The sequence below is a fragment of the Cupressus sempervirens genome, chromosome 7, assembly GCF_028749045.1.
Source record: "Cupressus sempervirens isolate cs-2001-9-10 chromosome 7, ASM2874904v1, whole genome shotgun sequence".
NCBI classification, from domain to species: domain Eukaryota; kingdom Viridiplantae; phylum Streptophyta; class Pinopsida; order Cupressales; family Cupressaceae; genus Cupressus; species Cupressus sempervirens.
Window position 1 is genome coordinate 192410136 of NC_143124.1, and position 16097 is coordinate 192426232.

At 32.5% G+C, this 16097-nt stretch overlaps 1 protein-coding gene across 1 annotated transcript; it reads left to right on the forward strand.

Moving 5' to 3' along the window:
* The first annotated feature begins 2560 nt into the window (after nt 1-2560).
* Nucleotides 2561-11038, forward strand: LOC149546145 (DNA-binding protein S1FA-like). Its single transcript, XM_089791031.1, has 3 exons — nt 2561-2724; nt 3328-3466; nt 10581-11038. The coding sequence occupies exons 2-3, from the start codon at nt 3410-3412 to the stop codon at nt 10794-10796; spliced, it is 273 nt and encodes a 90-aa protein (XP_089647157.1). The 5' UTR covers nt 2561-2724; nt 3328-3409; the 3' UTR covers nt 10797-11038.
* Nucleotides 11039-16097: the final 5059 nt, after the last annotated feature.

Sequence of the window (16097 nt, forward strand, 5' to 3'; positions counted from 1 at the left end):
GCAATGTGCTGGAGGAGGGCTTCACCCTCTTCTCAAAGTTCACTCTATAGGTGACTGATGTGGCTGCAACCACTCTCCAGCTTCTGGCTCACAAGTTAGAGGAGGAGGGCCTTGGGAAGGAGGACTTGGAGTTGCTCTACAAGTTCCTTGCCAAAGACTGGGCCAAAGTGCTCCTAGCTAGGAAGGGAAAGGTAAAAAATGCCAGTTAGTGGCCTCCTGGTGCCTGGTGTTTTTTGGTTATCCACTTGTTTTTCTCTCCATCCTTTGGTGATGGTTTTATTTTTTCTGGTGAACTTGGATATTGGCTGTAGGTGGGATGACCATCTACATGTCTTTTGTTACCTTGTTAAACTTTGTTGCTTTTAGCAGTTGGAACTCTAGTAATGTTAATTACTTTTATGTTGTTAGTTATGTTTTTGATGTAAATCATTAGGGGTCTATGTGACTGTCTGTTGGTTTTCTACTAGTTGTTTCACCACTGTTCTAAAAGGCCAACCCCCTAGTTTTGACTACTTTTATATTAAAAAAAACATATTATTTTAACAAATTATATAATGAACTACATCTTCAAACCTTATTTATAAATAACTAGTTGTCTAGTTTACGTTTTAAAAACAAGAGACACAATGCGTCATAGTTCCTGCCTAATGATTGTATAGGTGTAGACGAGTGAGAATCTAAATTAACATTGTGAATGCATTAATTTTTGCCTATAAATGCACTTGTGATTTGATAGAATTGTTCATATTTTGTTGTCAAATTTTTGTCCTAGAAATGTGCTCGTGATCTGATAGGATGACTCATATTTTGTTGTTAAGTTCTCGTCCTAGAAATGCACTTGTGATTTGATAGGATGACTTATATTTTTAATTATTAGCACTGGACAAAAACTAGGATAGAGATATAGATAGAGATAAATAGTACTATACAACAATAACAACATAAACATATATGCAGAGGGGAAAAAAGGATAGATAATATAGAGGAGGAAGAGGAAAAGAGATAAAATAGTAAGATAGAGTGATACCAACATAAGTTATGTGTGTGTGAGAGAGAATTAAATATAATTATTTTTCTTAATAAAACAAATAGTCAAAATAAAATCATGGTTATAATAAAAAATTAAAATATATTATATTTTAATTAATGAAATTAAGAATTTAATTTTTATATTAAAACTCACATTTCTATAAGAAAAAATGAAATGTATTGAAATATAAAAATATTTTATAAGTAAAACTAATTGTTTAATTTTACACAATTATAGAAGGTTTATTATTTAATGTTTTGTATTTCCAAATTTTTTATAGAATTAAGTAATTTTTAATTATGAAATAATATCTATATAATTTAATATGTACATTTGTAAATAATAGATAGATTTAATACATATAAATTTAATGTTGACGAATAAATATGATGTAATAAATAAGAAATAAAATATAACTATTTAAATTTAATACATAGTTTATAAAAAACTTAATAATAATTTATATATATTTTAGAAGTGAATTATTTCTTTACTATTTTTTTGATATAAAATATAATTATTAATTTAATATTAATATATATATTTAAGTTTTAAATGTATTTAAACTAAATGATAAATTGTTTAAATAAATAATAATAATAATAATAATAATAAATGATATAATTTATAAATTGTAACACTTATCAATTCTACATATTTCAAACACTATTATAAAATATAATTAAAAAATAATATTATTTAATTTATTTTTATAAAAGTAAAATAATAGTAATAATTTAACTATTTTTATTAAAAAACAATGTTTAAAAAAAATTAGAAATTCAAATAGAAAGATATAACATATCGAAATTATATTAAAAAGACATTTATTAGTTATATTAAAAAGACATATTTATTAGTTTTATATATATATATATATATATAGAACTTATGCAACAAGGAACAAGTTATATCAAATAGTCAAAAATAAATATTAATGTAAAACTAATAATAAATATATTTAAAATATTTAATAGATTTGATAATTAATATTGATTAGACATGTTATGTGAGGTGGAAGATAAAATGATTGAAAAAATAAAATCTTATCAACTTGTCACAAATGTGGAAAATATAAAGTTGTAATTAATACATTCATTAATGCAAGATGAAGTTGTTAGAAAATATTTGTATTTTTTGTTGAAGAAAATTAATTTTCTCTCTCACCAAAAATAATATAGACCAATAGAATGGATGAAAAATGTGATTTATAAAATAATGAAAAGTTCGAAAAAGATATAAACATTTGAAATTTCATATAATCTTTTATTTAATTTCATATAATCTTTTATTTAATTGATTAGTATTAATGTCATATTTGCATTGACATGAATAGTATTCCTCACTTGCAAACTAATAATAATCTTAAATGTTCAATATTAAGTTTAACTACTCATCCCCCTCCCCTACATGAACTCCCATGAGACCCAGAAAGTGACCTATCAATTCTTCGGTCAAGTCATGAAATCAGAAGTAACGCCAATTGTTTAGTCGAACACGATAGAATCAATTGCCCCCATTCCTTGGGCGACTCATATGACTTTTGGCTAACATTCTTAAATTAACGTTGGGCTGACTGGACCTACTACGACGATATAAAACGAGACCTGAGAAGAGAAAAACTCTCATCGGCAACATCTTTGTTTGGGGACTCGCAATCACCTCTGAGGCGCATAGATTAAAGATTAGCACAGGTATTTTTTCGTACAATTTTGCTTTGGATCTGTGCTCTTTTAATTCGATTTCAAGTTTTTCATCTGCCTTATCTGAATATTAGCTTTTCGCCAAGTGATTTAAATCAAATTAATTTCTTGTTTGGGAGTCTCTGTTTATTTGTTTGTATGCCGGTAGTATCGTTAAAATTTAAGGCCAGGTCCTTGGAAAATTGGAAAAAAACTAGTATATGTAATCGTTACTAAAGGTCTGAATGCTGTTTTAAGAAAATTAAATGAAATCATGGGACACTTTTCTTGTTGGATTTGATCGGGCGGATGTTTTGAGAATGGTGGAAACAATGGTTGCAGGGTCTGATAAAAAGGTGGGTTTTGGGTTCATCTTATTGTTTTTTGAGTTATGGTATTTTTCTTGTTGGATCTGATCAGGCGTGCGTTTTGAAAGTGGGAAGCATAGTTGTTTTAGGGTTAGAGAGAAGTGGATTTAAGCGTTTTTTTGGGGAAAAATACTTTTGTCGATTTTGGCCAGATGGGTATTTTGAGAATGGTGATAAACATCGGGGAAACTGAGGGAAAATTGCTTCAAGCTCTAGCTTAAATTTTGTATTGTGGCATGGTGTGCAGAGTGTCTGGTGGAAGGGAATTCGCAGAGGCTTTCTGATAGAGGTCAAAAGAAGCATTGGCCCCGGAGAGTGGATTTCCAAGGATGGAAGAGGAATTTTCCTCTCACGCTGACATCGATCCGTCTGCATTTGCTCAACAGGTAATAATTTTAGTACGATTTACGTCTGTTTTTTAAAATTGGGTTTTGTCTTTTTGAGCTGTTTTATTGCTGATCGGAAAAGCACTTGTCATTTGGTGGATCGGTTAGGGTAATACTTGTTATTTCGATAGTCGTCTTGTACAATGCCAGCTTAATAGCACGGTCCTTGGGTTTTCCTAATTCATACGTGAAACTGAAACTTAAAGCTGAGATCCGTGTTTGACTGGCTAACTGGCTTTAAAATGTTGAGGTCCTCTTGGAAACCGTTAGTGTGGCAGATATGGGAAAGTTTTTCTGTTAGTCACCCAAGACTTGTACCAGCCTCACTATTAATTAGTTTAACTTTTCAATTGGATGCTAAGGAGAATTTCTTTTTCCAGTAATGTTACTTGAGAATCGCATCTGCCCTCAATTGTTGAGGTACACTTCACCTGGAGTTTTCCTTAATTCGAATACATAACATTTCTCTTAGCCATTAGGGGTATATTGGGTTGCTGCTACTAAAGTCCACCTGATTTGTTGCCGAGTTTCATCTAGTGTGGAAAACTGGCAATGTATCTCTTGATGGTCGCATTTCTATTGACAAGATGTTTCTCTGTTAAAACAATAGTTCAATGGTTAGGTAATGCTGTTTACCACCTGCGGATCCATTATTTTTTTTAGAAATTGCAACAATTCTATGGGAATTAAAAGTTATGATAATCAACAGAAGAGGTCTTTAAATGAAATAATGACAGGTAATGTGTCCATGAGCTTGGAACCTGGGTCTATTTATAGGAAGCACTGCTTACTTTCCATCCAACAACAGGAATGTGTGTGATAAAGATAGATTATTTACAATTTATAGTGAGCTTTTATAAGCCACTAATGTGATATCCCTCAAATAGTGACAGGAACACATTCAGGAGCTTCCCAAAGTGCTACATTTACATATGCACTTTTAATGAACATATAAGTCAATTTCTGTAAAGTCAGAAGCTAGATAAACCCTTATTCAATTTTTCTGAAGATGGTTGGAAAATAGTAGCATGCTAGCAACTTCATGAACTGACCCATTAGCTTCTTTTGTGGGTATCTACTAATTCTTGTTTAATAGTTTTATTCATATTCAATGAGTTGAGTCCATAGCCAACAAAAAGATATTCTCTTCATCTTAGGGCATGCATTCTCTTCATCTTAGGAGCTTTAAAGAGTTTCACATTGGTTTTTGCACTCACAATGTGCATATAATTCATATGCATAACATCAGAGGAGGCAGATATGTTCTCTTGTTGGCTTTTTTGATGCCTACGAGAAGTTAGGAACTAATAGATCAGCTGAATAATTAGCTTTTTCAGCAGCTTTCTGCCAATTCCTATTAATTAGTTCTCATAACCTGCCATTTCCTCTTCAGTAGCCTGCATAACTTGCAAATCTGCTAATTTAGCATTCCATAATGTAGCACAGAAATGCCAATACTGAATATGTACATATTTATTTATACTTAATAGGTTGGATATGCAGCCTATACCACATGACAAAATCACGTAGTTTTCTACAGCATAGGAATTTACATAGGTTCAGTGTAGGCTTCTTAAATACTTTAATTTCATGCATAGTTTTAATGTATGCTTTGTGGATACTATGAATTCACAATTTATTGTAGTAGCATTAATATGATTGTTGTGGCGGCTGTTACTTCTTAATATAATAACGTCTGTAGGAGTTTTAGAAGTGTTGTGCATATATATATTGCACAATATTAGCACACACAATGAATAAAATATCAGAGAGGTATATAAGATTTGGATTGGTTCTGTCGGTATCTATCTGAAGCCATCAACAAATATGAAAAATTGTAAGAATTTGGTATAGCTCTAATACCATGTAAGAATTTGCCTTAGGGCAAAATCACCCAAGACCAAGAAGCACAATAACTAGCACAAAATAGAGCAACAGAGTATGATCAGAATAACATTATGATATTCAATTGATTGTGTATTGATCATACTTTGTTGGTCTATTTTGTGCTAGTTATTGTGCTTCTTGGTCTTGGGTGATTTTGCCCTAAGGCAAATTCTTACATGGTATCAGAGCTATACTAAATTCTTACATGGTATCAGAGCCATAGGAGCGTCATTTCATTGCCATTGGAGACCGATCTTGCTTCACCTCTCTGAGGCACCTTGACTCAGATCTAGAGTATCCATAGCTATTAGGAGTGGCTAGAGCCAAAGCGGGCCTTACCATTGTGTCTAGAGCGTCGATTCAATGAAAATTCACTATAAATTCGCCTATGTTGGGCCATAGTCAAATTTGAGGCAATTTTTTTTTGTAAACCGGCATCTGAAGGCCCGATTTGCAAGTACAATACGATTGTTTTCAGAGCTTAATTTATTTTAGGTTTTGTTCATTTTATTTTCTCTGTATTTTTCAAAGCATTTTGTTCGAATTTTTTTACACCATCAAGCTTGCATAGGATTTTTTTTGCAAGAACTAGGTGGTGAAATCTCGGCCCTTGCAGGTCGAATATTCCATTGGCATCTTATTCAACCAAGTGACATCTTTGTAATTTTTGACTGACCACATTATCCAACAGACTGCACTTCTCAACCCAACGGATCTTTAAACAATCGACGTCCTTGCTCATTATTTTATCAATCGCGAGCTTCATATTTAAATTATTTGCTTGTTGTTCCCACACTGCATATGGGATAATCCCACATCGTCGGCACTGCAGAACTTCGTTTCCTGGCCATGCCCTCCCTATCAGCTTTGACGCTAGCCCTCCAACACCTGTTGTCGTCCAAGTTGAAATTCCTCGCTGGTGACGCAAGGATATTTGATAGCAACGTTTCATCGAAAAGCTTCTTCGGCAATCGCTGCATTAATCTCCAGCAAAGCCCTCCCGATTTGAGATACCTGTTTGTCCATGCGGCATGCCAGTGCAGCGCCTCACACGGCATTGCCATGACCCTGTGACACAAGCAATTTGCCAAGTCACAGATCTGCATCAATATACACGTTAGTTGGACCCGTAGATGCCACGTCACTCGGTCGTATAGGACACGTCATCTTGACTGTGCATTTGTACTTTGCCATGTAGGATTCCGTATTGCTGATGTCATCGCTGACATCACCTGCCGTGTCATCAGGGAGGGTCAATTTTTGCTAATGTAAGCATTTCACTAGCTTAAATTTGACGATCGTTTGACCGTCATTTGCAGGCCAAATTGAACTGTTGCAATGATTGTTGGATGTCAAATTTAACCTCGCAGTTTGCTGATTGGACCCCTCTCCAGATTTAGTTCTGATTTGATAGTTTGACTTTGGGGGCCATATCTCACTTATCTGGGCTCCAAATCAGGTGCAATTTTTTTTTATTTTGGCTAGATGTTCCTGAACTTTTCAATGGTGCTATTATTTTTTGGTTTTGGTGCACAGATTTGTTAGAAATTGCAGTTTTCGGTGATTGTACCTGTCCAGTCCTACATTTTGCAACTTCAATTGCTTCATACAGGCTCATCTGGACTCCAAATCAGGTTTCCTTTTTTTTGAAAGTGAATAATTTTTTGTCTACTTTCCAGATCTGCAATCAGATTTTAGGCTTGTGTGGACAAAAATACCACTTTCACAAATAGGTCCTTTCTTTGTTTTGTATTGCTTCAAAATTGTTGTATTTCTGAGCTACATTGTAAAGTTCCAGATTTGAACTATCAAAGGAGGTTGTAGATAGAAAATCGGAAGTCCACTAAGTCCATATTGACAAAGTGGCCCATTGTAATTGCACTACCTATAAAGTGCCAAATCATGCATTAGGGGGTGTTGATTGCTTATTTTTGCATTTTTGGGGGTGCATACATATATTGATCTCATGGAGTTTTGTTTCACATGTCGATGTGGAGTTAGACTGAGGTTGACAAAGAGGAACTATCATAAATTGAGTGCTTTAATCATTGATCATCTAAGAAAGAGAGCAAAAGGAAGTATTTCCTTATCTATGTTCCAATGAACTGCTCTCTACCATTGATATTCCACTTGTTAAAACAATTTTAGATATCATTTATTTCAGTGTCACTCATTCTTGCTTTGAAGTCATTGACAAGTTCATGTATCCTTATGACATTTGGATGGGTCTTTGGAAAGCATATGGAGATCCAACAATTCCTCCCTTTCTAGAAGACATTCTATCTTCAATCACTCTAGGTATAGTACCTCCAACTCTAGATGAGATCATACATCCTGATACTTCTGTTGATTCTACTGATCTAGTTCTAGCCACAGATGCTTTTGATTTAGTGCAGTAGGATATACCATGTCTTCCTATTTTAGCTTCATGGGATGACTTCCTTCCAAACATTGCAGGGCTGTTCGTGGAGTCTCACATTGAAGATGTGGGAGACATCATCGATGACATAAATCTTCTCTTTGTCGAGGAGACATCTTCACTCGTTGCGAGGGCACACTCTGACCCTCGACCACTTGATCGTTCTAACATGATTGTGGACATTTCTCTACAACAGATGGAGAAGGACTCTTTCACTTATGAGGAGACATTTCAGTCTTTGGAGATTGTATTCCAGTTTCCTCAGACATCATATCTTATGAGGATTTTTCCTACCAGTTGGGGAGCATTCTTTACTACACCTATGGCACCACTTCTTACTACAAGGAGGAACTTCATTTAGCTTTCATGGTGCAACTTCTTTAGTCATCGAGGAGCTTCTATCATGGGTGTGCATTCATTATTGAAGGGAGGTGACATTGCTTCTCTTCCTCCATCTTCCTATCAGGATGCTTCATTATCTTTGGAATTTGATTCAGTTTCATGCATGGACATGTTACCTTGTTTGCCACCTTATTTTGGGCATTCACCAGATTGGTTCATGGCATCTACATACATTCAGGACTTGTCGACATCTGAGCAGACTTCAGAGGCAACACTCATAGCATATTACATATGGATCCCTCTTCCATCTTCCTATCCACAGTGGGAAGCATACTTGCACCTATACTTGGTGTATCTTCTTACTAGAGGGAGAAATGTTGTTTGTTGACATTGGATTTTCTTTTGTCTTCAAACACTTATCATTAGGAGATCCTTCACTAAGGGGGGGATTTCATCGAGGGATTCTCTATTATATATGCATGATTTATGCAATAATGGGGGGGTCTTGATTACTCCATCCATACATGCATCTTTCTTTATTGTATTTTTCTCTCTTTTTGGGGGAGGGTTTTTCCCATAAGGTTTTCCCTCTTTCTCCGGTTGCAGAGAGATTTCATTGCATTTCAGCATTGTATTTTTGTACATGGGTATCTAATATGGCCTAGTAGCCGGGACCCATTTGGCATTTTATCATAGCTTTTGTGAGCTTAAGTGCATTCCCCTAGGTTGCACTTAATGGAAGGTGTTAGTGTAAATAATTATTATTTACACTTTACTTAAGTTTACATAGGATAAATGCATTATTTTATTATTTCTTAGGTTAGACACTTAGGAGTTTGTGTACTCATGAGTTGTCATGTTGACAACATAGGAGTAAGCAACTCCAGTTTAGCACATCGTGCCTACAACACTGGAGTTTGCATAATTAATTGAGTTGTCATGTAGACAACATAGTTGTTCGCACTCTAAATTAAGCACATGGTGTCTACAATATAATTGTATGTGACACACGTTTGTAGGCTTATCCTCTCATCATCGCACTAATTCCTGTGCTCAATGGAGGATAATCCACTCCTAGTGGACATGTGCTTAGTTGTGAGGCTTATCATATTGCTAACTCCTAGACATTCTAGAAGCATCTTAGAGGCCTTGAAATATAGGCACTTCTAGTGTACTTATCAATCAAGTACATCAATTGAATATCATATTGTTATTCTGATCATACTCTGTTGGTCTATTTTGTGCTAGTTATTGTGCTTTTTAGTCTTGGGTGATTTTGCCCCAAGGCAAATTCTTACATGATATCAGAGCTATACCAAATTTTTACAAAAATGACTATTTAACATTTTTTGGTTGATTTTGGCTAGTATCTTTTCAGTTGATCACATAACCTGTGTACTCACTATTCTAGTGAATGTGTTGTTACTTCCAATGCTGAATTGTGTAGACATATTCAAGGTGATCACATGACCTGTGTACTCACTGTTCTAGTGAATGCGTTGTTACTTCCAATGCTGAACTTTATAGACATATCATATTCATTTTGAACAAGTTGGTTACCTAAACTATTTCAAGACTTGGGAATTGTCTTGAGCTTTTCTGAGGATAATTCATGCTGCAAAAGAAAAAAAAGAACATAGAATTGCCATCCTTGCTCTTTTACTTACCTCTAAACTCTAGATTCAGTGTTCACAATAGTCTTGTGGTCATTATCATTATGATGCTTTCTTAACAATAAGCTAGTGGTTTATATGGTATATTTAGTTAGTGGAATCTTGTGTTAGGATCAACCACAGACAGAAATAACAGTTACATGCAAATATAACCAATATTAGAAAATAATAGAGCTCACAGAAGAGAACACAAGACACAAGGATTTAACTTGGTTCACCCAATCTTTGTGCTATGTCCACCAAGTTCAATATTATTATTATCCAGTGATTACAGTCCGCAATCCCTTACAGCTCAATACCGCCACAAGAAGCTACAATATTATCATACATTATGAAATCCCTAACCCTAAGCCATTTTATACAAGCTTTTGCTGCTTATAAAATTAGGGCTAAAATAAGTCATCCAATAGAAAAATAACAATCGACGCCTTTTACAATAGTAGTCATTTTGGCTTCAGACCAAAAACCCTTGCGGGGGCGTTGCCCCTCAACCCCACCTTGTATTGCGACAAGGAGCGCATCTGGAGCTTTCCCTTGACCCTGTCTTGGGGGTGCTTACCCCAAACCCCCATAGAAATAATCTGGGGGGAAATTGTGCCAAATAAATCTCCAAGTCCGATTAGGCTCCACATCACAACATCTTGTACCATGTAACTACCTTCTCTTCCTGTATATACCCATTCAAGGAGCAATTTTCTGTCCGTCATTCTTGTATAATAATTTTTTTAATCGAAAATGATTTTTATAGTGTATACTTGTCTAACTGCTCTAATCTATTGTGTGCAATGTTCAGGAAAGACTAGTTACCAAAGCTGCTGGAAAGGGATTCAATCCAGGTTTGATTGTTCTTTTGGTCGTGGTTGGGGTGTTGCTTGTTTTCTTAGTGGGTAATTATGTGCTGTATCTGTATGCTCAAAAAACATTACCACCAAAGAAGAAGAAGCCAGTTTCTAAGAAGAAGATGAAAAGAGAGAGACTTAAACAAGGGGTATCTGCCCCAGGAGAGTAGCTTTATTTATTCACTCTTCTGTATGAGTTTCTTGTCACAGATTCTTAGTTGTAGCTTCACAATGAGCTAAAGAGTCGGCACTAGGTTTACACTGAGCTTTTAGTTATGTCAACTAATTATGCTTGAGTAATTCTCTTGGCAAGATTTTTATTTGGCAGCGTACTTTTAATTGATGTGGTGTTGTATTGAATTCTTTGTTAACTTAATGTTTAAATGAGGAAAAAAGAATTATTGGAACTGTACATTCTAAGACTCTTCGATTTGCTGCATATTTACATAAATATGTGGTTTTCACACATAGTAATTATTTTTTCCGTAATTGCTTAGAATAGCTATAGTTTGAGATGTACCATCGAATCATATATGAACTGTGGGATGATTCGATTTGCTGCATATTTACATAAATATGTGGTTTTCACACAGTAATTATTTTTTCTGTAATTGCTTAGAATAGCTATAGTTTGAGATGTACCATCAAATCATATATGAACTGTGGGATGATTTTCAAAGAAGACACTTGAGATAGCAGTTTTCTTTTTGAACAGGAGCCTTGTCATATATGGCATATATGTGTAATGTATTTGTAAACCATGAGTGAATCCCTAGCATTGGATCTAATAATAATTTTAAGTTTTTAGTTTTTATTCTGGTGTATATTGTCTGTTTGTATGATGAATTTAACTTGAAACGATAATAATCATATGGATGGATCTGAGTTACTGTTTTACAATTTTAAGAATTTTTGTTTACCAAGTATGAAACATGTAATTCTATGATTAGATGAACTAATTACTCTAGTTTAGCATTTCTAGTTTGTAGTTAACTATGAACTTTTGTACCAAGAAGAATTCGGAAGCAATTTTTTCTTTTCTTTTTCTTTTGGTCATATTTGAAATTGGGGAAATTCACAGGAAGTAGGTTCCATATTTGAACTGCCTTTTCTTTCTTATACTCAATTTAATTAAAACAATAAATTTAAATATCAGTTGAAATGGTTAATTATGAAAATTTTGAAAGAAAGATTTCAATCTATGTGAAATGACTGAAACCATTTAAAATCCAAATGCTTTCTAGATGTTGGTAGTTGCCAATAGAGCCTAAGTTGTCTGTCTTGAAAACATAATATTTCTAGCTCTTAACAAGTTTATTATCCGAGATTGATAATGGATGGATGCTGCTTTGGCTTGGTGTAAGATGGCCCTGTAATAGTTGTTTGACTGTCTGATCTTTGTTTTTGAAAGACGTAGGTAAAATAGTGTTCATGAAGTTTATTTGCAGTCATGTTTTGTTCAGGTTTCATTTACATTCTTATCTGTCCCTGAAACAAAAAAGAGCCTGTGTTGTTAGCTGACTTTACTTATTGGTATAAAATTATAAATGATGCTAAGTTATAACTGTTGCTGTATGGGATCCCTCTATATCTGTGACCACAGACTGGAATTCAGGAGTTAGCCACAAGACTAAACTGAATCTGGCAGTACTAGGATCATGCCTTTGTTTCATTTCTTTTTGAAAATTTGGATAATATAATGCAGAGCTAAACATCTATTTATGAGATGCTGAAGAAAGCATTTTTAATGTCTATGAACTGTGCTTATGCTCAACTTATGGGTGTGTATTCCCTACCCAATTCCTTTTCGTTGTAGAGGCTCATATTTATTTCAGGGACAATTTATTGAAAAAATCTCTCACACAACATGGTCTCAATGCAGAAAAATAGACTATTATTTGTTATAAAGCTCTCAGTAAAATATTATTCTGAACGCTTCTTGAGTGAAAACATAGACGTGATAAAATGGCCAAAATTTTAACCGAGATAAATATACTTCATAGATTTAAGCTTGAATTTCAGAGACAAAAAAAATTGTTGGAAATCCAAAGTAGAATTATGAGAGTATATTCTTCTCAAAGTACTTCTGGGTTGAGAATCCAATGGGATGGTTCATTAGCATACTCTCTTGCATTCGTTTATATGTTCAAAAGTTCTAAATACTTTTGAGTATTCATTGGAATCTGAATTTTAAAGTTAAAATATAATTTCATAGTAGACCAAAGATTTTTAGGGCCGGTTTTTATGTTTTCTACCTATTATGAACTCAATGTAACGTGGGCAGATGATGCAGATGATCCAATTGTGATCACTATCTTGATGTGGTTAACAACATTTAATTGTGTCGCACAATAGCATTTTAAAATACTCAGAATATATATTTGAGCTGCACGCATATTTATACCCAGTGATTACATCTTGTTTTATATACAACTGAACGCCGGTCTGGATTTTCTACACACATTTTATGTTATCACGATGACACATTTGTTTCTGGGCCTTTGCTGCCATTTACACATTTTTATCTGCCTAGCATAACGAGTAGCTAAAGATATGAAAAATTCAGACCATTGGGCGAAAGAAATTATTTCTGACAGAGACCATGTAAAGTTTTAATTAATGTTTTGGATTATACTTTGTGATTTATTATTATTAGAATGACAAAACTTTGTCAATCTGTTTTTAGTGAATGATTTTTGGAAGCATTAATTCGAGTTTGAATTTTGCATAATCACAAAAATGGTATTTGGTGTTGAGGTTATTGAGAACTATCAATCCATCCTCGAAGAGAGAGAGAGTGGACATTCACATTCTGATTTTGGATTTTGAAGTAAACAGCTAGAGTGGGAAACACTTAAGTGGATATAGCAAGTCTTCGAGAAGTTACCTTGGTTGTATGAGGGGATAACCTGTAGTAGTTGCTTGGGTTAATTTTGAGCATCTGAAACTTTAAAGTTTGATTTTCTCAATTATTTTGGTGTATTTCTTTAGGCGAGTTAGGTGCTTAAAGTCAAGGTTTGGGCTTTTGGGTATTCCCAAATCTTTCTGTAGAGATCGTGGAGCTCGAAGCAAGGGATTGTGGAGTGCAAAGTTGTTTAGGATGTCATTTTAAAATGGTGGTCCAAAAGGAAGGGATCGTGGAAGTGGTTCAAAAATGTCATTTTAAAATGCTCACCCAATACCTGCTATGTTCATGCACTAATAGTTGTCCACTGAAAATGGAGAACTTGATTAATTGTGTACAAATTGACTAATTACCAACTAGAAAAGCTAAAAGATAATTGTTTATTAGTAGTGTGATCAATTAGTAATACAAATATTTTTATTTTTTAGACACTTAAAATTAGGAGTTCTCTATGACTAAAATCATAATAGTTATGAGACCTTGTGACAATTGAATTCCTCTATTTAAATGCATATTATACACATTGTTTTCATTCTTTGTGACCTAGTGTCTCATAAATTATTGACCTTATTAATATAAATTATATTTTTAATAAATTTAATATAATATGGTTCAAATGTAATATTAATATATAATTATATTTTTTTAGGAATTTAAAAGATACATTGTGAAAGTTATAATTGATAAATTGTCAATATAATAATAAATATATAAATAAAAGAACTTAAATTAAAATTTGTAATGAGTATGCATAATATAACTAGATATTATGTAAGACATAATATATTTCACTTTTCAATTGTACAATTGAAAATCTAATTTAACAATTTTTTTAAATTCATGTTACTGTTACAAAAATATATTACTGTGCAGTGCATTTTTATAATTGGTTTCACTGTTTATAAAATAAATAAAAATATGGTTATTTTAAAACAATCATATTATGAAATTATATAACCTACAAATGCGGAAATAGCTCCCTAGTCCAAAAAAATTGGAATATGGAAAATCCTTGGAAAAAGGACTCCTATAAAACAAATAATTTTAATTTGTATAGACTACAAATTATATATAAATAAATGAACCTTAAAAATATTTGAGTTACTATTTTTGTTTTGTTTTTGATTGGTGAAGTTAATTGAGTTTTTTTTGATAGAGTGAATGATTTGTATTTGTATTTGTATTGCATCTAAAAGCCACAATAAGTTGAAGTTGAATGCATAGGTGAAAAATTATTGTGGAAAGTTATAATTGATAAATAATAAATATATAAATAAAAGAGCTTAAAAAACTTAAAATTTGTTATATGTACAATATAACTAGATATTATGTAAGACAATATATTTATCTCACTTTTCGATTATATGAGATATGAAAATAAATTAATTGAAAATCTAATTTAACATTTTAAAAAAATTAATGTTAATGTTGATTGTTTTTAAAATTTGATATATATTTTTTGGTTGAAACTAACGGAGTGCATTTTTATAATTGATTTCACCTTAATATTCACTTTCTTAACATTCATGTGTTTATAAAATAAATACTGCATTTTTTGGTTTTTGATTGGGGAGAATAGTTGAGTTTTCGGAGAGAGTGCATGCAATTGTACATTGTTTACAACAAATACAACAAGTGCCACATAGTTGTGTGTATTTGCTTCTATAGTTAATTGTATTTGTATTGACCTTATTGAATATAAATAATTTTAAATTTTTTAAAAAATAAATTATATATAATATGGTTCAATAATTATGTTTTTGTGGGCATTTAAAAATACAATAAGTAGTAGTATGCACAATATAACTAGATATGATGTAAGATATAATATATCTCACTTTTTAATAAATAAATTGAAAATTTAATTTAACATTAAAATAAAATAAAATTCACGTTAATGTTGCAAAAATATTATTGTTTTAAAATATATTGATGTGGGGTGCATTTTTATAAGTGATTTCATCTTAATATTTACTTTTTCAATCAATTCATATGATGTAATGTGTTTATAAAATAAATAAAAACATAATTATTTTAAAATAATCATATTATGAAAAAATGGAATATGGAAAATTCAAAAAAAGGGTTCTCAAACACTAAAATAATTTAGCCAATCATGATAGACTATAACGTTTATAAATAAATAAATAAACCTTAGAATATTTGAGTTACTATAATTTTTGGTTTTTGATTGGTGAGAATTTATTGAATTTTTAGACAAAGTGAAAAGATAAGTGACACTTGAGAAATTTAGCAATGGAACATGTTGGTATACTTTTCAAGCTAATTATGTAGCTTCCACAATCAATTGGATGGCAAATATAAGCACTTTAATACAAACTTTGACCGATAGAGAACTAATAGTATGTATAATTTGAAACAATGTAGAAAGAAGATTTTAGTACTTAAAGAACAATTAAATCAATAACAAAGGAACGTCGAAAATTGAAAATAATATGTGGTCGTATTAACAATTATTAGAAGTGGTAAAACATTTTTACTTAAAAGAGTGTGTACACTCTTAGTTTTTGATTAAGTAAAATAGGTTTTGAAGGGTGCCTGAAAC